Genomic DNA, 24400 nt, shown 5'->3' on the forward strand with positions numbered 1-24400 from the left:
GTCTCCAGTCCTAAAAGCAGATGATTCACCACTCTATAAACATCTTTTGCTATACTGCTGCTGAGGTTTCTTTGCAACAGAGATCTTTATCCTCAAACTTACAGAATAAAATACTTATGGTACCCATGTGGCACAACTAAGAAGATAATTCAAATGCTACTTAAACTCCCAATCTTTAATCCATATAAAGCAATTATTGTTGTGGTGGAGGCCCATAACTCTGATGCTACAGATTTGACATTCTGGAGGAAGAAACTTATAAATATGAGCAGAGTAAAGGGATCGTCCATCCTCCAAAGCATGCAGGTGTGCTAAGTCGCTTCAGTCCTGTCCGATTCTGAGACTCCATGGATTGTAACCCACCAGGCTCCTCTTTCCATGGGATTCTCCAGGCAAAAATATTGAAGTGGGTTGTCAAGCCCTCCTCCAGGGGATATTCCTGACCCAGAGACCGAACCCACATCTTTTTATGTCTACCTGCTTTGCCAGACAAGTTCTTTAACACTAGCCTGCGATGCAGAAGACCCAGGTTTGATCCCTGGGTCGGGAAGACACACAGTCGCATAGTCAGACATGATTGAGTGACTAACACTTTCATTTTAGAGAGCATTTCTGGTGCCTCTAAAATATATCTGGTAATCAATAAACAAGCTAGTTAAAAAGGAGGTCCACCATTTGATCCAAATAGCAACTTATATTTTACTATAATATTTATAAAGTGAAAATTTAAAATGTCTCAGATGGGCTTTTGCACATCTACAACATGAGTTTTAAATTAACTTTAATATTTACTGATATGAATCAACTGGCAAACCTTCATGGCCTTAATCAAAATAGAAGCTGAAATTATAATTATTCTTGGAAATCCCACTATACTTAAATAGATTGCAGTGCATATCCTGTAATCGAAAGGACTTATTAAATATAAAGTAGTGAACAAATAAGTATGCTTCATTTTAATCATCAGAACTACTGCACTGCCTAAATATCCCACAGTGGTCATGAAAGAAGCTCTAATAAGAAATGTAATAAATTAAACTATATCTTTAGCATTTACAACGCTAAGAAATTGAGATCCCATGGCCTTTTCTTTACATTTAAAATAGTTCATATGGTTCACTACATTTTAAAACAGAGCCTTCAAAGATTGAAGCCCACTGTAAAAGGCATTTACATAAGGGATATTTATCACTACTACTTCTCCATTTAATAGCCAATTTGGGCTTCCCTGGCAGCTCAGACAGTAAAGAATTCGCCAGCAATGCAGGAGACCCAGGTTAGATCCCTCGATCAGAAACATTCCTTGGATAAGGGAATGGTTAACCACTCCAGTATTATTGCCTGGAGAATTCCATGGACAGAGGAGCTTGGGGGGCTATAGTTCATGATGTCAAAAAGAGTTGGACACAACTGAGTAACTAACACACAAGCTAGGTTGTTCTTAAACCTAGGAAAAATGAGTGGTAACTCACAGTAGTTTATGAAACTCTAATTCTGTTGCTCTACTCATTAAAGGCCTCATATTCAATATTATCTAAGTTACTCAGTTCAGCTCAGTTCAGTCGCTCAGTTGTGTCCGACTCTTTGCGACTTCATGAGCCACAGCACGCCAGGACTTCCTGTCCATCACAAACTCCCGGAGTCCACCCAAACCCATGTCCATTGAGTCGGTGATGCCATCCAGCCATCTCACCCTCTGTCATCCCCTTCTCCTCTTGCCCTCAATCTTTCCCAGCATCAGAGTCTTTTCCAATGAGTCAGCTCTCCACATCATGTGGCCAAAGTATTGGAGTTTCAGCTTCAGCATCAGTCCTTCCAATGAACACCCAGGACTGATCTCCTTTAGGATGGACTGGCTGGATCTCCTTGCAGTCCAAGGGACTCTCAAGAGTCTTCTCCAACACCACAGTTCAAAAGTTACCAGTCCCATCTAATCACTAGGTGGTAATATTTTGCTAATGATTTGGCTCATGTGTGTGCTTAGTCATTAAGTCATGTCTGACTCTTTGAGATCTTGTGGACTATAACTATCAGGCTTCTCTGTCCATGGGATTTTCTGGGCAAGAATACTGGAGCATGTTGCCATTTTTCTCCAGGGGATATTCCCAACCAAGTGATCAAACCCACATCTGCATCTCCTGCATTGGCAGGTGAAACCCTGATTTGGGTCATCTCATCTATTTAATGCCAATTTCAAAAGACACTCAGCTATAGTTTGCCTTTAACTCTAATGAGATATGCTCTCTCCTTTGTACTTTGAAAGGACAACTTTACCTAGCTACCCATGAGGTCATCAGCAGCCTAGCCACTGCATACTGCCTTGGTAGGCAAGATGTTAACTGCATTCAACTTTGTCCAGGAGCACAGGTGACACCATATCCTCCTTCAAGGAGATTCATTTGTCACAATCATTCAAGACAAGCAGATATAAAGAACTCACAAAAAGGGGGTGGTGGTGGTTTCATTTCCCTACACATATTAGAAGGCCTTATCACTTGAGTTAAATCCTGAGATATTAATTGGCAAGTCAAAAGCTACTCCATCCTTAACACCATTAAGAAATAAACATTGACTCTCATGGTACCACAGTGTTAAAACAAGCTGAAAACATTTCAGCAATTTTTGGATTTTGAGGGTAACATATTTTTCATTTATAAAAATATGTTTAATTTACTTAAGCCCATTTATCCAGTTACTAGTATATTGAACTACCTTGAATGGGGCCTTCTACAAAAAAAAAAAAAAAAAAAAGCCTCTAGAATCTTTCCAAATTTTAATATAACTGGTGCTGCCCCTTCTCACCCTCTGACTTCTTCACTGTAAAGGCTTTAGCAACTTCCTCTCATGCCTCTTGGAGTTTCTGGGCCACCCATAGTAGCCATAAGTTGCCCATGGACTTCAAATGCAAGAGGTCCCCACCTGAAGCCTTATGTCATCACAATGACAATGATGCGTACTGGGATATCTTGGAAACAGTGGCTTTCACAGGCTCTAAGATCATGATCCTCTCTATCCAGCTGTCCATTACACCTTGGATCATGGAAGTAATACCTTGCAAGCTGGGTATGGCTGCTAAGGTTCCCTGCTAAAATGTAAATGATTCCTATTTGTTTAAGCCAAACCTAGGCCCCCTGGAGTAACCCACCCCAATGAGGGTGTGGCCTGCCCTATTCTTAGTTTCTTGACAGATTCCGTGGTTTCACAGGAAGTCACTACTCTTCAGAACCCCTTAGCTAGAGGAACTGCTTGGGATCTTGAAGGAATAGAAAAGAAAGTTTGTACATGTCACAGCAAGTATGGCTACCATCATCATACGTGACTCAACTTCTTAGAGAGCCATTGCTTTTAATATCTTAACTAAGACATCTCTGTTAAAGGACTCAAAGATTAGTGCAACTGCCCAAACTTCAGTCATGCATCTTTACACTGACCACCAATGTCAATAAATCAGCTCAACTGAACATTTTTAGAAACCACTGGGCCATTGCCAACTGTCTGACCATGTGATCCAGGGTTGCCCTTTATGAGGAAAAAACTTTTGAAATCTTGTCTCAGACATTCCCAAAATACAGATCAATGCCACACATGCCTCTACACAGAGTTCTAGTCACTATTGATAATGATCAAGGCACTCATTTCACATCTCACCACATTGCTGAGCTCTGGAACAAGGTGTTCAGTGAATTTTCATCTCATTTACTAAACGGATCTCTGACTCACAAAGTACCACAGTGGCTTTAAACAAGTTCAAACATGGCGCAATTCACTCAATCAAACACTGAGAGTGAATTGTGATGAAGGCCGATCCATCATTGATCTTTAACTGCTTACAAGTTTCAAGCTCTCCTCCCCATCCCCCAGTTTCCCTTTTGCCTGATATACGGGCAAGCTGACAAGAATACCTGCATGCATTCTCCTTTATAAGCAATGGGAATTTTGAAACTCACAAGCCCTGACCAGCATGTAGGGGCTTTCACTCTAATATCCACTCTGTAAAACTCAAAGCCAGCCAGCTTTCTTTGCTCCTTTAAGCAATTTTGGATCTGCTTGGATCCAATTTTGGATACTGTCCTTCTCTTCTCAGAAAGCCTCACTGTATGAGTAATACATCTTTTTTACCCTCTTGGTCAATGTTTGGTATCATGAGTCTTAACATCTGAACCAAACTTGAATAGGGGGATCTTATTCTAGCTAGTGACCAAATATGGCTACAAATATAATTATAAGAATAGTAACCAAATAATTAAATAAGATAATTTTACATATGATAATTAAATATTCCTTACGTTAAAATATTAGGCTCAAAAAACGTTTCCTTTCTTACAAGGGTAAAATTAGCTTAGTCATTTTGTATACTGATATTAACACAATCATCAATTTAAAAACAGTAAAAGAACTTTCCTTTTCAAGTGTTTCATATTTAACTAGTGATGATAAATAGTAAATACAAATTTTGAATAAACACATTTTATAAACATAATTTGTCATTGTTAGATAAGTAAATTCAATATTTACGAAAGACAAATCATTAAATTTGATACAAATGTACTGCTAAAAAATGAAGTGTCATACACTTCAAATATAAATAGTCTTTATTGACTGTAAGAGTTTATTCATTACTGAAAACTTCACACCAGGCAAAAACAGAATGCTAATAAAATAATGTAGTGATCTAATAAGACTAAGAAAAAAAGAATCTCAAAACAGTTTGTCACTAAAATATGGGGAAACTCAGTGACAATAAATTACTGAATTAAGTATAAAGACAGGTAACAACAACATAAATTATGTAAACAATGCTGAATAAAATAGGTCATTTGATAACACTGTAAGATCAAAAGGGAAATGGGGATTAATCTCCAAAATATAAAAACACCTCATGTAGCTCTATGTCAAAAAAACAAACAACCCAATCAAAAAATGGGCATAAAGTCTAAATAGATATTTATCCAAAGAAGACATACAGATGGCCAAAAAGCACACTAAAAGTTGCTCAACATTACTAGTTATCAAGAAATGAAAATCAAAACTACAACCTCACACCAGTCAGAATGGTCATCATAAAAAAAAACAAAAACAAAAACAAAACAATCTACAAACAAGAAACGCTGGTTAAAGTGTGGCAAAAAGGGAACCCTCCTACACTGTGGGTGGGAATGTAAGGTGGTATAACCACTATGAAGAACACTATGGCGGTTCCTTAAAAAGTGAAAAAGGAACTACCATATGATCCTGCAATCCCACTGCTGGGTGTATATCTGAAAAAACCATAATTTGAAAACACGAATGCATCTTTTCAATGTTCACTGTAGCACTATTTGCAATGGCAAAGACATGAAAGTAATCTAAATGTCCATGGACAGAGGAATGGATTAATAAGAGGTAGTGTATATATATATATATATATATATATATATGGTGTATACACACACACACATACACATATATACACACACAAACACACATATGTATATTTGTTGTTGTTTAGTTGCTTATTTGTGTCTGACTTTTTGTGACTCCATGGACTGCAGGACGCCTGGCTTCCCTGTCCTTCACAATCTTCTGGAGTTTGCTTACTCATGTTCATGTCCATGTGTGTACACACACACACACACACACACACACACACACGGTGGAATATTACTCAGTCATTAAAAAGAATGAAATAATGCCATTTACAGCAACATGGATAGACCTAGAGATTATCATATCAGGCAGAGAAAGACAATATCACATAATATCATTCATATGTGGAATCTAATTAAAAATTATATAAATGAATTTGTTTACAAATAGAAACAGATTAGCAGATTTTGAAAACAAATTTATGGTTATCAAAGGGGAAATGTGAAGGGGAGGGAAAATTTGGAGCTTGGGACTAACACACTCTACTATATGTAAGATAGATACTAGTAAGAACCTATTGTATAACACAGGGAACTCTATTCAATATTCTGTAATAATCTATGTGGAAAAGAATCAAAAAGAATGAATATATGTACTGATAACTGAATCACTTCGCTGTACATCTAAAACTATTACAACTTTGTAAATCAACTATACTCCAATAAAATTAATAAAAAAGGCAAATGGTTGAATATGTGTCTGAGTTTTAAAGGAGAATATACACAGAGCAAAAGAATCACTATCAGTTTTAATAAAAAAGATAAGAATGATTAGTTAAGCTCCCATATGCAAGCCAAATCTACATTGGTGCACTTTAAAAAGTCAGTATATATATGTACACACATATATACATTTATATATATCTTAGTTTTAATCCACTTTGGTTTTTCCTTCTAAATTCTAAGGAAACCTAAATTTTTAAAGACTACTTTTCATAGACTAAGAGTTTACACAGAAAGTTGAAAGATGTATTGCACAAATAGATTGTATTCAACAATCATCATTCAATTTCCTAAGTCTATAAGATGGAAGGGAAGTAATACATTTAATGTATATAATAAGGATGAATGAGATAGCTGTTAATAGATCATAAGTTTTAATAAAGTTCAAATTAATTTAAAAAACAAGTATAATCCTATTTTGCAGGCAATATCATAGAGTAAGATTTTTGTAGATTGACTGGAGGAAAAATACCACACTAGGAAACAGGAAAGACAATGGTTGTGAATAAGAAATAAATATGTAGAGTAGAAGAAAAGTTTAAGGTGATGATAGCTAATTTAAAGATAAAACAAAAATATTTTCCCACAGCAAATACACAAAAGGTCTTGGTAACTCCATGCCCCTGTACAGAATATACTAGACTGAGAATAACTTTGTGTGATTTAAGGATTCATGAATTTGAAATCTATGCAACCAATAGTCTACACAACAACAAAATTTAAGAGAGAGGGCAGATATCTGGGAAATCTAAGAAGGAAAACCTGAAAAGGTTTTCATGCACACCTTCAAGATGCCACTTTTGAAAGCTAGTCTTGGGAAAAAGCAAGCTTTATATCTTAAGAAATATGTGTTCAGTATGCGTCTTTAAGGAGGTGAGACTATCCGGGAGGCTAAACACAACGTTAAGTCACTGTAGACTATCCTGGATTTCCTCAAGGTGATTTATATGTTAGAATTTTCCAAGAAATCTGAATGTTAGTTTACATTCTATACAGTTAGTATTTGATACATGCTTTATAGAGTAATTTATGCTAGGATTTTCTACATAAAACTGTAGAAATGCTATCTTCTGTAGCGTGTTGAATAGAGTCCCCCCAATATTCAACCCCACCTAGGCGCTCAGAATATCATTGTATTTGGAAAAAGGACCTCTGCAGATGTAACTAAGATTCACATGAGGTTATGGATCAGGGTGGACGCTAAATCCTACAACTGGTGTCCCTGGAACAAACGATACAGAATGATACCAAGGTGAGTTGCCGTGCCCTCCTCCAGGTGATCTTCCTGACTCAGAGTTGAACCTGAGTCTCTAGTGTCTCCTGCATTGGCAGAGGGTTCTTTACCACTGGGTAGCCATTCCCTTCTCCACTAGAGCCACCTGGGTGATGTAGCTACCAACCATAGAACTTCAAGGATTGCTTGGGTCCATTAAAGTCAGGAAAAAGCAAGGAAGAATTCTTCTCCAGGATCATACTTTGTTAAGGCAGACTTAGGACACTAATACATCCATTTTGCAGATACTTTCCAGAATGTAAAGAGTGGGTGATGGAAGAAGGGGAAGAGAGGAAGGAGATCAGGAAGCGATGGTAATTTCAAAAGGCAGTGTTTCATGTGAAATTAATTGAGGTACAATGATACTAATCATGGATTGTTTCTCCTGCATTATAGTTTGAAGAGGCCCTCTAGGTTTTTAAAATCCCATCTCCTTAGATTGCTTTAAGCATCTTGCTTGACCAACTGGTCCATCTAAAATCTTCAATTTTGCCCTCTCTACTACATTTCTGTTAGGCTTTAAGCTAAAAACTCCATTACTTTCTATCCCAAGAAAAAACAGACAAAAACAAACATTAGCCTTTGACTAGTATGGTACTTCGGTTATAGCTCTTACCTCTTTCTGTTTTATCTCAGTCAAGGTTATGGATATAGAAGTCAACAACATTTATTCCCCAAATCTACTAGCCAGCCACCTCTTCCTTTCAAAATGACTTTGGCCCCACACTATAGGTATAAATACATGATATCAATAAAAATATTTCCCCCAACAATGTCAACAGTTCTCTTATATTCTAAAATATCTATTCTATACCAAGTTCAAAATAAAATAAAATGTGTCTGCTATCTTTTTGGCACTTAAAAACAGTGCATGAAGACTATAGCAAACAAACCATAAGGGGAAACAACTTATTGTTAAACACCAAGATGAAGGAAAAATAAAAGTTATTTTATTAATAAATAAACTATGGTAATTTTTTTGACTGCCCTTTGTGTGACATGTAGGATCTTAGTTCCCTGATTAGGGATTGAACCCATGACCCCACAGAGGAAGTGTGGAGTCTTAACTACTGGATCACCATGGAAGTCCCAACTAGAACATTTTTAAATTAAAAAAAAAAAAATTCCAAGGGAAATAGTTCATTAGAAGAAAGACAGCTAAATATCAATAACTGAACCACAAAAGTTATTTTCTAAGTATTTAGAACTAGAATCCTACAGAATGAGTATTATCAGATGACCCTAATATATGAAGTTGAAATTGATGGGGAACACATGTACACCCATGGCGGATTCAAGTCAATGTATGGCAAAACCAATACAATGTTGTAAAGTAAAATAAATGGATTCATTTAAAAAAAAGTGTTATGAATTGATGACTCTTATCTAGAAAAACTTAAAGACATAAATTCACTGGCAAAATAGTATTCACTCAGTCAACCAGTAGAGTCACATTACATGTACATTTAATTTAAATGAATTCAAATCTACACTGGGCAAAAATAAATAAATGAAAGCAATTTTGTAGTAAATGACCTATAAGAAACCAAACTAGCTCATCTGGTATTATCTGAACAACTGTTATCTTTGTAACACTGGAGGAAAAAATGTCCTGTTAGAATTGTTGAGATAATATGGCTTACACAAAATAATGTGGATTATCTTCTACGGCTGACATGGTATTTTCATGAGTAATGTTGATTACATGTGGCTTTCTTCTTATATAATGACTTTAGAAGTTTAACCCTTGTAAAAGCATGAAATCTCAATAAATGAATCGAGTGTATTGACAGATATTATGATACAATATTTAAAAATTAAATTCTAAGTGTCTGCATATAAAAGATATGGAGGAAGAAATGGTTATAATTTGGGATAAATGGCAGGAAAAAGGAAAAACATGAAAAGTGGCATGCTATGAAGTGATACCAAAAGTCATAAAACACAACACAAAAGCAACAGAAGGAAAGCATGGCAAAGTGAGAAAGAGGGGAAGAAACAAACAAACAAAACATTTGATCTGCAGAGATCCAGTAACTGTTGCTTGATTATCTCACATTAAAGAGGGGAAGGGAGGGACAGGAAGATATCTATGACCGCAGTTTTTAATTCCTCTATTTTGTTTTCTGAAAATTTCAAGTGATCAATAGGTGATTAGATATTCACTGGAGATGTAAAGCACAAAATATGTGTTTTCATGCTTTAATTATATAACATAAATGTTTTATTTTTAGCTATGTTACTCTTAAAACCCTAGGGCTACTGAGTAATCCATGTCATTTTATTTCAACTTTTGAGGTGAGGAGTACCTATGAATATGAACATAAAGTATTTGTATGTGCATCCATGTGTGTATGTGACTTACAATATACTATGTAATGACTCACACATATTTTATTTAATTATAAAATAACTCTAAGATATAGAGAAATAGAGATACAAAAAGTAAGACTCACGTAATTAGTCCAATGGAAAAGACCAAATTGAGTTGTGTTCTCTATCTGGAAATCTGTCTCCAAAACTGGCATTCTTAACCCAATAGTATGAAAAATAGACTATGACATACTATATATAATATAGTCTTATTTACTACTAACAATAGCTCTGCTCCACAAACATAATGATCCCTGCTTTACACATAAAGAAACTGAGTTTCAAAGAAGTTATGTTTATTTGTCCAAAGACAGACAGCTAATGTGTAACATGCTAAAATTAGACTAGAATCTGTTTGACTTCATATAAAGATTGAAATAAAGAATGATGCAACATTTATAGAAAAATATAATCAGTTTCCTTACTAATTAATCAAAGTGTACCTGATTTTATCCACAGAAAATCCAAGACTTGTTTGAAAAAATTCGTGTTAAAAATCACCAATTATTGGTTGTATCATTTTTCATATTAAGAGAATTAAATTTTACTTACATTAGCTCTGCTAAAATAAAAATTCCATTCACTAGGAATCCATTAATTTAATTTTAATCAGAACTTTTTCCTTCTCTTTTTGAATATACATTTATATACAGGCTACTATAAAATACATCCCAGTGACCAACACGTGTATGTATCAGGAAAGGAAATGTGATTTTCTTCTTTTTCAATCCTTTGGCTGCATGGCATCCCAAGGATAGAATCTAATAGAACAAATTAATGGCTTCCAAAGAGACTCAGATAGCCATGCGATCTTCTGGATTAGCATTGCCAAGATTCTATCAGTAACCATGTGATATTTTTGGTGACTGGGGACTACAAAGACCTCTAGAAAGGGAAAACTCTTGTGCACGCAAAAGGCAATACAATAAACACGATTATATGGATGATGCTTTTCTTTCTAAACTGTCCTTCTCTTCATAATCAAAGAGCTCAACTCTGAATAAATCAATCAACATGCTAAGGAATAAGAGTGCAGAAAAAGACACTCTGCTAATATTGGCATCCTCAATTTTATTTCAAGGTTAAAATAAAAGGTTTAGTACTTCCCTTCTGGTGATAATGTTCTCTTTACTAAGTTGTGGATCTTGGACTTGTTTCAGAACAGAGAAAAGGAGGATATATAGGTAAATTCTCATTATAAGAAATTGGACTGGAAGCATCAGCTTATTTTATTATCAGCAGAAACATTAAGTGAAGATGTGATCCAAAAATCTTGATATGATAAAATCTATATCCTTCTGCTAAAATACTCCATCATCCTGACCCAGACATTCATTTCCTAGCAAATCCTTCATCATGTAACAAAATGCTGTAAATCTAAATTGCAGAAGTCTAAAAGACATTCAGCCTCTCTCCCACACTTTGCTGTTCACTATATATCCTTTGCCTATCCATCCATAAACAGAGCTTAACCTGGGTTAGATCCAGCTGGATTTCAGATCCAAAACCTTTAGAAGCCAGGTAAGTGACTTCTAAGACTTGTGATCAGGGAGATGTGAAGTCAGCAAAGGACACATTGTCTTCTCAGTGCCAATGTAGAACAGATTGTCAGGTTGACAAGATGAGTCGAAATGTCCTTTGCTGTCTTTTTATAATCACTGCTGTTGTAGAAACTAGGTACTTAAAACCAAAATATTTTTTATCTGCAAATGTGTTTATAAAATATAAAACTAGTATAATGGTTTTGTACCTATTTTGTCATTATTATAATAGCTCCATATTTGAATATATGCATATTTGGCAGAGCAGACTTTGTTTTATGCTCTGGTAATTTCCCATTTTATGAAATTCCATTATGAAGGCACTTGCAGGGTTACTGGATGTACTTATTTTTGTACTTATTTTTAAAAATTAAAAACAATCCTGTTTTCATTTTTATATTGTTGTTCACCTGTGTACTTGACTGTAAATTCAGAATGCAAAAAATAACCTCAAAACTTTATTATTACAAAGCTACTATCTAAAAATAATTTTTAGAGTAAAGTACTTTATGAGTAGTAAATATTTTCATTAAAAAGCAACTAACATTTTGAATAGCATACAGTGAAAATAAAGCATGCTTATAATGATATACTACATGATGAGATGAATCTTACTTACCAAACTCCTTGGGAACTGCTATGGAATAAACACAATTATGTCCCACACTGTAATTTTTTGGATAGTTTGGTGATAGAACAGTGCCTTCTGAACCTGTTGAACGACTTCCACATGGTGCTGAAATTGAAAAATATTATTTTTAGAAAAAATTTATAATATGAATATTTTCTTGATATAAAAATATGGCTAATTGATTTTAAGGTATATCATTTATTTACATTTATTTTAGCAAGGGTCCCCATTGTCAAATATTTTAAAAATAAAAAATTGTGCACCTAGAAATTTTTTTAAGTATTCAGATTTACTCTTCTCAGAAGCAAAGTAATATAATAAAGTTACAATGGTGCTATCTATCTCTAGAAGTAATAATGGTGGCCTGATTTCATTTATGATAAAAGGGTAAAGATAATCATCTCTTTTAAAATGATGAGAAATTACACACACAAGTGGGAAATTGTTTTACTCACCACCAAACTTTGAATTTACTCAAAATCAACTGTGATTATTCTCCCATCAAATTAGGTATTTCTATGCCCAGGACAGGAATGGCTGCATAAACACATTCATCCACTCATCTAAGTAAAATATTCTCTCACCAATCTCTTATCTGCTTATGATTTACATTTAAATCAGGAGTTGCTGATGGTACATAGAGATGGTGCATTTCTGTTACCTCAGCCCCAAATGTGCTGTGTTCCTTAAAAAGATGAGGGTGAAACCGATTTCTGGAAAATTTGTAGATAGTGGTTCTGTTGTTCACAAGATAAGAGGATGTTTTGGATTTATAGTTCTGGAACACAGAGAAAGATCTGGGCTACTAAAGGGGTTATAGTTTTCAAAGCAAAATGAGATAGTTGATATTATTTAAATGAATGGGATCTTCCAGGAATTATGTAGAATGAGAAAGATGGCCAAAGAGGAACCCTGGAGAATGCCAAGGTAGGATTAGGGGGCGGCCGCATGTAACCAGTTGCATCGGACTTTTTGTGATGCTATGGACTATAGTCGTTAGGCTCCTTTGTCCATTGGATTTTCCAGGCAAGAATACTGGAGTGGGTTGCCATTTCCAACTCCAGGGGATTTTCCCAATCCAGGGATAGAACTTGTGTTTCTTGCGTCTCCTGCAATGGCAGCGAATTCTTTACCACTGAGCCACCTGGGAAGCTGAGAGGGTGGCTACAAAGAATTTAAACTACTGGGAACCAAGAAGGAGGAAAGTTCAATTTAAAAAAGTGTCCAGAAAATGTTTGGAGATGGCAATGGCAACCCACTCCAGTATTCCTGCTTGGGAAATCTCATGGACAGCTGAGACTGGAGGACTACAATCTACGACATCACAGAGTCAGACATCACCTAGCACCTGAACAACAACAACACATAATCAGGCAGATTGTGATTTGGGAAAATAGTTCTTGATGGAAACGTGGCATAAAATGGAATGAAATGACCTAGCAATATGGAATACAGAGTTTTGTAAGAAATTAACATATATTTCTGCTTTACTGACTATGCCAAAGCCTTTGTGTTGATCACAATAAACTGTGGAAAATTCTGAAAGAGATGGGAATATCAGACCACCTGACCTGCCTCTTGAGAAACCTGTATGCAGGTAAGGAAGCAACAGTTAGAACTGGACATGGAACAACAGACTGGTTCCAAATCAGGAAAGGAGTACGTAAAGGCTGTATATTGTCACCCTGCTTATTTAACTTATATGCAGAGTACATCATGAGACACCCTAGGCTGGAGGAAGCACAAGCTGGAATCAAGATTGCCGGGAGAAATATCAATAACCTCAGATATGCAGATGACACCACCCTTATGGCAGAAAGTGAAGAAGAACTAAAGAGCCTCATGATGAAAGTGAAGGAAGAAAGTGAAAAAGTTGTCTTAAAGCTCAACATTCAGAAAACTAGGATCATGGCATCTGGTCCCATCATTTCATGGCAAATAGATGGGGAAACAGTGGCAGACACTATTTTTGTGGGCTCCAAACTGCAGATGGTGCTTACTTCCTTGGAAGGAAAAGGCGCTTACTCCTTGGAAGGAAAGTTATGACCAACCTAGAGAGCATATTAAAAAGCAGAGACATTACTTTGCCAACCAGTATTTGTCTAGTTAAGGCTATGGTTTTTCCATCAGTCATGCATGGATATGAGAGTTAAATATAAAGAAAGCTGAGCACCGAAGACTGGATGCTTTTGAACTGTGGTGTTAGTGAAGACTTTTGAGAGTTCCTTGGACTGCAAGGATGTCCAACCAGTCCATCCTAAAGGAGATCAGTCCTTAGTGTTCATTGAAAGGACTGATGTTGAAGGACTGATGATCATTGAAAGGACTGAAACTCCAATACTTTGGTCACCTGATGTGAAGAACTGACTCCTTGAAAAGATCCTGTTGCTGGGAAAGATTGAAGGCAGGAGGAGAAGGGGATGACAGAGGATGAGATGGTTGGATGGCATCACTGACTCAACGGAGATGAGTTTAGGTAAACTCTGGGAGTTGGTGATGAACAGGGAGGCCTGGAGTGCTGCAGTCCATGGGGTTGCAAAGAGTTGGACACAACTGAGCAACTGAATTGAACTGAACTGAATATCACAAATCATAAATCCTGATATAGAGTGTATTTGAAAGCTGTATCTTCCATGTAGTCTTTTTTTTCTTAAAGAGAAAGCCTTTCATGACCCTCTGTGATATGAATTTATAATACAGACAGTATTATTCTCTGTATTGACTTTAAGATTAAAATTATTATTGTTTTTTCTCTTCTTTGTTCGAATCTTTGATCTTAATAAAAATACCTAATGAGTAAGCCATTAATTTCACTGGCCTCTTCATATTCTACATATGTATACAAACTTCATTTTGTTTTTCTGCCTTAGATAATAAACCTCCCATAAAGCTATTTTATCATAATGGTATAAATATTACTTTAAATTATAAACTGTTGCTCCAAGTCACATTTATTTTACTCTTCATTTTCTTCTGCATTGTTTCTGACACATTCACATTATGTATCTGGAAAACTAAGGATAACATTGCTATGAGTTTTCTATTTCTTCATATGTTCACTGAGAAGAAAAATCAGTCTTTATTTCTTGCAAATTAATTCTGTGTTCTAATTACACATTCCTGTTGAACACTAAAAAAATCCATTTTAATATTATAGTCATTGGCTTATAAACCATTTCAATGGCTCAGCCATTCAACTTAGTGCAATATGACCTTCTACATCTGTCAGCTCACTAATTGCCTAGATTCATTCATTTGCTTTTGCTGGCTAGGAAGGCATTCTCTTCAGTCTTCAGTGTTCTGAGAGCTGTGTTCTCCATCATAGAGTACATGTTTAGAAAAAGAAGTGTTCATTGTATGACAAAGGTCTATGAATAGATATGCTTCTTTGACAGCTCTTCCATGTTACCATACATAAATTCTACTAAAACCAATGGTCTTGTAGGTGTCAGTAGTTCATGAGTGATACCTATGTCACTAATTTTTAACCTCATTTTCAAGATTTAGATGTAATACATACTGTAAAATTCACCCTTTCAAAGTGTACAATTGAGTGTCTTTTCAGTATATTCATAAAGTTATGTAACCAACCCCACTAATTTCAGAATATTTTTGTCACCCCAAAAGAATTCCTATGCTTATCAGCAGTCACTCCTCATTTGCTTTATTCCCAAGACCCTAGAAATCATTGATCAATGATTTTGTAGGAAACTATGTACAGGAAGCAGAGAAGGCAATGGCACCCCACTCCAGTACTCTTGCCTGGAGAATCCCAGGGACAGGGGAGCCTGGTGGGCTGCCATCTATGGGGGCGCACAGAGTCAGACACGACTAAAGTGACTTAGCAGCAGCAGCACGTACAGGAAGGCAAGCTTTTAAAATGATTTTAATTGAATTATTTGGTGCATTTTAAAAACTACAATCCCTTTCCATTACTTAGTTTCATACTTCTCTCTCAATTTTTACCAATTATAGTAGCCTTTTATTATTAAAATATTACTTAAAACAGCTAACATATTAGCCTAAGATATGTAAGTTTAGAGAGAGAGAAAAACAAAAACAAACAAACAAAAAACCCTGTAGCAATTTATTAACTCCTATCTGATCATCTCACAAACATTGCTTTCTCAAGAAAGTTTCGTTCCTGTTTTTCGGACTAGTTTAGAAGCCCCATCATGTAGGGTTTTTCATCAATTAATTTAATGATATTCATAACAACTTGTAATTATATATTTATTTGTATAACGCCTATTTCTATCTTTTGACTCCATGACCTCTTAAGTCAAAGGTTCCATGTCTTTTTTGCACACTGTTTCTACCTCTGGAGCCTGGCATAGTTTGTGTATATAATGGGCTTCTAATAAATGTATGCAGTGAATGTTAGGAAAAATAAAATATACATTATATTAATATCTTGCTGTTGACTAAATGCACAGAATGCAAAACTCAGAGGTTTTTCAAAACTCTTTGCTTAGGTTATCACAATAAATGCAACCCAAAGTTTTAGTATCAGAGAGGTGTAGTTTTGATTTCCAGCTTCACTGTTTACTGACTGAGTAGGCCTGGAAGAGGGGAAAATTCAAACTGAAACTGGAACACAAAGTGTCTGCTCCATCTGGCATATGATGTGGTCTTAAATGAAATGAATTAAGAAACACTCCAGACCTCTTCCAGAATCTCCTGGAAGTGCTTTAATGAGGCTTTCATGAATGCCTTAGGAAGATAGACTAACCTCCTCAACCCCAGAAGGAATACAAAGCTTTGAAAAAGGCAGGAGATTCCATATATATGTGTTAGTATGCTATAATGTTCTTTATCTTTCTGGCTTACTTCACTCTGTATAATGGGCTCCAGTTTCATCCATCTCATTAGAACTGATTCAAATGAATTCTTCTTAATGGCTGAGTAATATTCCATGGTGTATATGTACCACAGCTTCCTTATCCATTTGTCTGCTGATGGGCATCTAGGTTGCTTCCATGTCCTGGCTATTATAAACAGTACTGTGATGAACTACAATATTGTAAAGTAATTAGCCTCCAACTAATAAAAATAAATGAAAAAAAAAAAAAGAAAAAGAAAGAAAAAGGCAGGAGAAACTTCTCTGGTGTTTCTGCTACTCTTCACTTGAGAGAGACAGAGATGCCTTTTAGTGGTCCTGCCCAGGTCATTCCGCCCTCCACAAACAATTCTTTGTCTTCCTTTTCCTTTCCTCTTAATTTTCCTTAAGGATAAAGAGTAAAGTTCTCCATCCCAAAGGAAGAGGGACCTACATCTTTCATTCAGCTGTGTGCTCATGGGTTGGAGAACTTTCCAATGCTCAGCTATTGATAGTCAGTGTGGGTGATATCCTCAATTTCTCTGGATTCTTTATCCTTTAGAAATCTGGGGGGAAAAAAGAGCCAACACTACTAGTGAAAGGGAGTAGGAATTGGCCCACATTCCTTTTTTTTTTCTTATAATTCAGGGGTTTCTTTACCTTGTTTCATAAATTAGATGGGGGAAAATGTCTATATTTTCATTAGATTCTAGATAATTTTTTATAACTAAAATTTTAGCATTTCTTTTACTTTCAAATGTAAGCAACAAAGCATGTTAGCAACAGAAGTAACTGGGACTTTGTTGACAAAAGAAATCAGAGCTATTTTATACTACCTAAAATTGTTTCAGATACCTCAAAATATTGTTTATTCTTATCACTACTAAAAATTATTTGAAACTGGAACTTCCAATTTAAGGCATTAAGTAAGAATATATATTATTACATAAAAGTATGTTTTTTAATACAGTAAGTGATAACAGTATTTCAATATTATTGGTTTCTCTTCCAAGACTATGTGAGATATTTTACTTTGTGTGTTTAAAAAGATGATGAGATATAACCCGCCAAAGTGGCTATCATCAAAAAATTCACAAACAACAAATGCTGGAGAGGGTGTAGAAAGAAGGGAACATTCCTACACTGCTGGTGGGAATGCAAATTGGTACAGTCACTATGGAGAACATTATGGAGGTTCCTTTAAAAATAGAGCTGTCATATGACCCTATAATCCCACTCATGGGCATATATCCAGAGAAAAACATAATCTGCACCCCGATCTTCATTAAAGCACTGTTTATGATAGCCAAGACATGGAAGAAACTTAATGTTCATCAATAGAAGAATGGATAAAGAAGATGTGGTACATATAAACAATGGGCTATCACTTGGCCATTAAAAGGAATGAAATAATGCCATTTGCAGCAACATAGACCTAGAGATTGTCATACTGAGTGAAGTAAGTCAGACAGAGAAGGAGAAATATCGTATGGCATCCCTTATATGTGGAATCTAAAAGGAAATGATATAAATGAACTAACTTACTTATAAAACAGAAAGAGACTTACAGGCTTACAGAATGAAATTTGCCAGGGGGCAGCATAGGGCAAGGGGTAGTGAGGGAATTTGGGATGGCCATGTACCACACTGATATATTTAAAATGGATAACCAATAAGGACCTATTGTATAGCACAAGGAATTCTTCTCATTGTTATGAGGCAGCCTGTAGGGAAGGGGAGTTTGGGGGAGAATGGATTCATGTGTATGTATGGTTAAGTCCCTCACCATTCACCTAAAACTATCATAGTATTGTTAAATGGCTATACTGCAATAGAAAATGAAAAAGTTTAAATTAAAAAAAAAAATTAAAAGATGACCTTAACATCCATAGGCTTCATCAGAGTATACACATACACATAGACGGGAATTCTATTCTACTTAGATTCCTCCCAAACCACCTGTCCTTGTCATTTTCTGTTTACTTGTTTCCTTAAGGAAGACTGACTCAGAGATTGTTGCTTTGGCCTAAGAAGATCTGGAAAATATTAGTTGCATTGCAGGACCCTTTCTTTCCTGCTCTTTTGTTTCCTTTCCTAGGAGGATCCATAAATTCTTTCCAGCATCAGAAAGGTCCTAAAATTCAGGTTTGAAATTTTGGGAGAAAAACCTCCTCTTAAGGTTGACATAAGTGAAAGTCACTCAGTCGTGTCCTACTCTTTGTGACCCCATGGACTATACAGGCCATGGAATTCTCCAGGCTAGAATACTGGAGTGGGCAGTCTATTCATTCTCCAGTGAATCTTCCTGACCCAGGGATCGAACCAGGGTCTCCCACATTGCAGGTGGATTCTTTACCAACTGAGCTATCAGGGAAGCCCTAACGTTGACATATTCTTGGAGTTATTTACACCATAACCTAAATATGGTTCAGATTTACTCAGTAACTCTCCCAGGTGGCTCAATATAGCTCAGTTGATGTGTTTTGGGGTTAGGAATCAAATTCCCTGTTGCTCAGAGAACTCTATTTTGTCTCTATTTTATGTATATATCTTCTGAACTCTATTTTATGTATATATCTCCCTCAGAAATATAGGAGTGAATGGCTCCCTGGTTAAAGTATAAATATGAAATGAAATTTTCTGTGTTTAACAAAGGACAGGGAAGCAGCAATCTCCTTCGCCTCTCTCTTAGAGGGTTTCCTTGAAAACATAGTAGATGAACCTTTTCATTTTACAGTAAAGGCTTGCAGCTGTCTGACCACTGAAACTGTAAAAACACACTTCTGAAATTGACTCAGGGTTCTTACAAGATTGCTCACAAGGTATGCATGAAAAAAAGCATACCACTTTCCCTTTGAATGAGACAAAAAGAATGTTACTTGTTTTTTTTTAACTGTATACGTTTGTGTGAGATTCTGTCTGGTCTTTACAGTGTCTTTCACAGATGCCTGCAACAAGCACTGTACTCCAGATATGCTTATTCAGTAATAAAATTGCTTTCTTTCTCTTCCAGGTTTTGTGGAATGAACTTTGTTAGTAGGATTTCTGTTTCCTCAATAAAAGTAAAGATTTGGCTATCTTCAGATCGTGTGTCCTAGTGTGTGTGTTAGTTGCTCAGCCATGTCCAATCTGTCCCATCATATTAATACAATTTGAATCTCACCGTGACTTCTAAGGACTTCCCAGGTGGTGCTAGAAGTAGAGAACCTACTGTCAATGCAGGAGACATAAGTGACATGGGTTCAATCGATCCCTGGGTCATGAAGATCCTCTGGAGGAGGGTAAGGCAATCCACTCCAGTATTCTTGCCTGGAGAATCCCATGGACAGAGGAGCCTGGAGGGCTACAGTCCATAGGATTGAAAGAGTCAGACATGACTGAAGTTACTTAGCATGCATACGTGCGTGAATTCTATTAGTTACTGTTACATGCTTTTCTTTCCTCACCTGTAAGGAGATAATTGATTGATTCAATTTTCTGTATAATTTTTTTTATTATTCTGAAGATACTGGCAATACATTCTAGGATGACATGTTTGAAGTCTGACTTAAATATACACGTGTGTGGTATTAGTTGCTGAGTTGTGTCCAATTCTTTTGCGACCCCAAGGATTGTAGCCAGTCAGGCTTCTCTGTCCATGGGATTTCCCTGGCAAGAAATCTGGAGTATGTTTCCATTTCCTTCTCTGGGGGATCTTCCTGACCTAGGAACTGAACCCATGTCTCCTGCATTGGCAAGCAAATTCTTTACCACTGAGCCACCTGGGAGGCCCCACATATATACAGTCCTAAATGTAGTGAAGGAGGCATCTTAACATGATGAGAGGCTAGGAAACTACCTATCTGAAGACGTTGTGAAGTGACTTAGACATCAAAACCAGGGAACATAAAAATGGTTTAAATATGAAATCCAAGTCTGTGGTCACAAGAAAATGTGCTCTGAATTATAGATATTGATTTGCAATTGAATTGCTAGTCATAACAGCGACTCTATTTGGTATGCTCCAGAATCCAAAGGAGCAGGGATTTACCTATTACAATGTTAAAGATTCTCTTTGCCTGTGTGGATCACAATAAACTGTGGAAAATTCTGAAAGAGATGGGAAAACCAAACCACCTGACCTGCCTCCTGAGAAATCTGTATGCAGGTCAGGAAGCAACAGCTAGAACTGGACATGGAACAACAGACTGGTTCCAAATAGGAAAAGGAGTACATCAAGGCGGTATATTGTCAACCTACTTATTTAACTTATATGCAGAGTACATCATGAGACACCCTGGGCTGGAAGAAGCACAAGCTGGAATCAAGATTGCCGGGAGAAATATCAATAACCTCAGAAATGCAAACGATACTACCCTTACGGCAGAAAGTGAAGAAGAACTAAAGAGCCTCTTGATGAAAGTGAAAGAGGAGAGTGAAAAAGTTGGCTTAAAGCTCAACGTTCAGAAAACTAAGATCATGGCATCTGGTCCCATCACCTCATGGGAAATATATGGGGAAACAGTGGAAACAGTGGCTGACTTTATTCTTCTAGGCTCCAAAATCACTGCAGATAGTGATTGCAGCCATGGAATTAAAAGATGCTCCTTGGAAGGAAAGTTATGACCAACCTAGGTGGCATATTAAAAAGCAGAGACATTACTTTGCTAACAAAGGTTTGTCTGGTCAAGGCTATGGTTTTTCCAGTGGTCATGTATGGATGTGAGTGTTGGACTGTGAAGAAAGCTGAGTGCCAAAGAATAGATGCTTTTGAACTGTGGTGTTGGAGAAGACTCTTGAGAGTCCCTTGGATTGCAAGGAGATCCAACCAGTCCATCCTGAAGGAGATCAGTCCTGAGTGTTCATTGAAAGTACTGATGCTGAAGTTGATACTCCAATACATTGGCTACCTCATGTGAAGAGTTGACTCATTGGAAAAGATCTGATGCTGGGAGGGATTTGGGGCAGGAGGAGAAGGAGACGACAGAAGATGAGGTGGCTGGATGGCATCACCGACTCGATGGGCATGAGTTTGAGTAAACTCTGGGGGTTTGTGATGGACAGGGAGGCCTGGCGTGCTGCGATTCATGGGGTCGCAAAGAATTGGACACGACTGAGTGACTGAACTGAACTGAACTGATATGCATTTGTAACAGAACAGGGTCTAGACTCATTCCACATCTCAAAAAATTTTGCAAACCCCAAGGAGATTAGAAAAAAGGAATTAGCCCAAGGTAAATCATGCCATTTAAACAGAAGATGTGGCATAAAAATTCAATTATTTAATTCTTCATACAAAAACAATATGATTTAATTAAGAGTAGGTTATTACAGGTTACTAATGAAATATTACTCTAAAGTTGGAAAGCTATGATCATAAAATGAACTTTTTGTTTTTTTCTTTTAAAACTTTCTCTTCAGTTGCTAGAGTAAGAGGGCTTTCCTTTCAAAAGGTTTTATCATTTCACATGTATTAAGTGTTGGAAGTTGAAGAAACAATGATGTCAGATGACTACTGAATGTTTAAGTTTACCATGAAAGTGAAAGTGAAGTCACTCAGTCATGTCCAATGCTTTGCGACCCATTGGACTGTAGCCTACCAGGCTCTTCCGTTCATGGGATTCTCCAGGCAAGAATACTGGAGTGGGTTACCATTTCCTTCTCCAGGGGATCTTCCGGACCCAGGGATCGAAGCCGGGTCTCCCACTTGGAGGCAGACACTTTAACCTCTGAGCCACCAGGGAAGCCTTACCATAGTTGTGTTTATATATGTTGATCAGTCTTACAGGTCAGTAATGACTGAATTAATTTGTTTTCCAGAATCCAAGACATATGTGAGCATGAGTGAAACAAAGTCATTAAAAATAACATTGCACATTTTCAAAAGAGTTAACACTGACTATATTTATTAAGGCACGTGTTTTCAGTGCAAACTTGTATTTCAAATGAAATGTAAAAACCCATTTCAGGTGAACACTTTTACCAGTTTTTGGTAAAAAAAAAAACTGTTTTCTTAATTTTCATATGTAGCCTAGAGGAATGTTACAGAAGTAAGTGGGAAATCCAAAATCTCACACTTATTTTTGGTGCCATGTATTCCTTCATGAAACATTTAACCAACTAAATTTTTGGTTAAGAACCAGGCACTCTTAGCCTTGAGAGTTATAAAAAGATCAGTAAAAAGTCATTGCATTACTCAGCCTACCTACAGGACAGTGATTAAGAAAATGGACTCCTAAATAAGACTGCTGGGCAAGTATGACTGAGAAACTACTTTAATCTCTTTGTCTTGGTCTCTAATCTATAAAAATAAGAATTTTAGTATTCCCAGTTCTTACAGTTGTGGTGAAGTATAAAATGATATATATATAAAACTTCAAACTCTGAGCGACACAAGGTCCCCAACAATCCTCCTTCCCATGGCACTCTGCCTATTGAGCTGCTTGAAATTCTAACAACAGTCCCTGTTTACTCTTTCTTTTATATTTTAGGGCTTCCCCGGCAGCCCTAGTGGTAAGGAATCCACCTGCCAATGCAGGAGACACAGGTAACATGGGTTCAATCGCTGGGTGGGGAAGATCCCCTGGAGAAGGAAATGGCAACCCACTCTAGTATTCTTGACTGGGAAATCCCAGGCAGAGGAGGCTGGAGGGCTACAGTCCATGGGGTCACTTCCACACAGTGCTCACAAGACTGTTTCATTAATATATTGAGCAATGCACCTTATCTGTCTGTATCTTATCAGATTGTAAACTCTTCAGGGACAAGGACAATATTGAATTCATATCTTCATACCTAATAGTTATTAATAATACAGAACTAGGTATAACTGATACACCTGAACACCTGAGAAAAAGGAATGAATGATACTCTGTCTTCAGAATAAGTGGCAAGCTAGTGATTCTTGAATAGTTCAAATATGTTTATTCTTAGGGTATTATTATTATAATTATGTATCAATTGGATGCTCACTGTATCCTACAGCATTAGACAAGATCAAGAATAATGCATTGGTCTTGTTACAGAATAAAAAGTCATGGCAATATAAAGCATGGTGACTATAATTAATAAGACGATTGCATACTTGAACTCTGCTTAGAGAATAGATCTTAAAAGTCTTCATTGAAAGAAAAAAAAACTGTAATTATGTATGGTGACAGATATTAACTGGACTTAACTACAGTGATCATTTTGCAATACATATAAATATCAAATCACTATTTTGTATATCTGAAACTGGTTTAATGTTATATGTCAGCTATACCTCATCAATCAACTAACAAAATTACAGTACTGTGCTGTAGCCAGTATTCCAAATTTAATGAGGTATACATCAGAGATATCTTAATCCAGGATACTATTTCAATTTTAGATATATTGATTTCATCCTGGGAACTTTGGGGAGCAGGGTGATGTGACTAGAAATGTTTTTTCTATTAAAAAGACAAGTGATCATACACCTACAAGAAGTGAGATAGCTAGTCAGCAAGAGAGCTGGAGAAAAAGTTTTAAAGAGAAAGGACAAGTGCAAAAGCCCTGAGGTAGAAGTGTGATGAGTGTTTTGAAGAACCCTCCAGGAGGCCAGTGTGGTTCAAACAGTAAAGTAAAAAGGGAAAATACTTAGAGAGGTCAGGGTGTATATGGACAGATTAAGTA

General features: G+C 36.5%; 1 protein-coding gene across 3 annotated transcripts in view; it reads right to left on the reverse strand.

Moving 5' to 3' along the window:
- CSMD3 (CUB and Sushi multiple domains 3) overlaps positions 1-24400 on the reverse strand; it is a 1308014-nt gene that overhangs the window by 240311 nt on the left and 1043303 nt on the right. For all 3 annotated transcript variants that reach the window (XM_065902671.1, XM_065902670.1, XM_065902669.1), the window contains one exon: positions 11935-12051. In XM_065902671.1, coding sequence (XP_065758743.1) covers positions 11935-12051 — 117 coding nt within the window. The remainder of the gene's footprint in view (positions 1-11934; positions 12052-24400) is intronic.

This window comes from Muntiacus reevesi, chromosome 12 (genome assembly GCF_963930625.1).
Source record: "Muntiacus reevesi chromosome 12, mMunRee1.1, whole genome shotgun sequence".
NCBI lineage: Eukaryota > Metazoa > Chordata > Mammalia > Artiodactyla > Cervidae > Muntiacus > Muntiacus reevesi.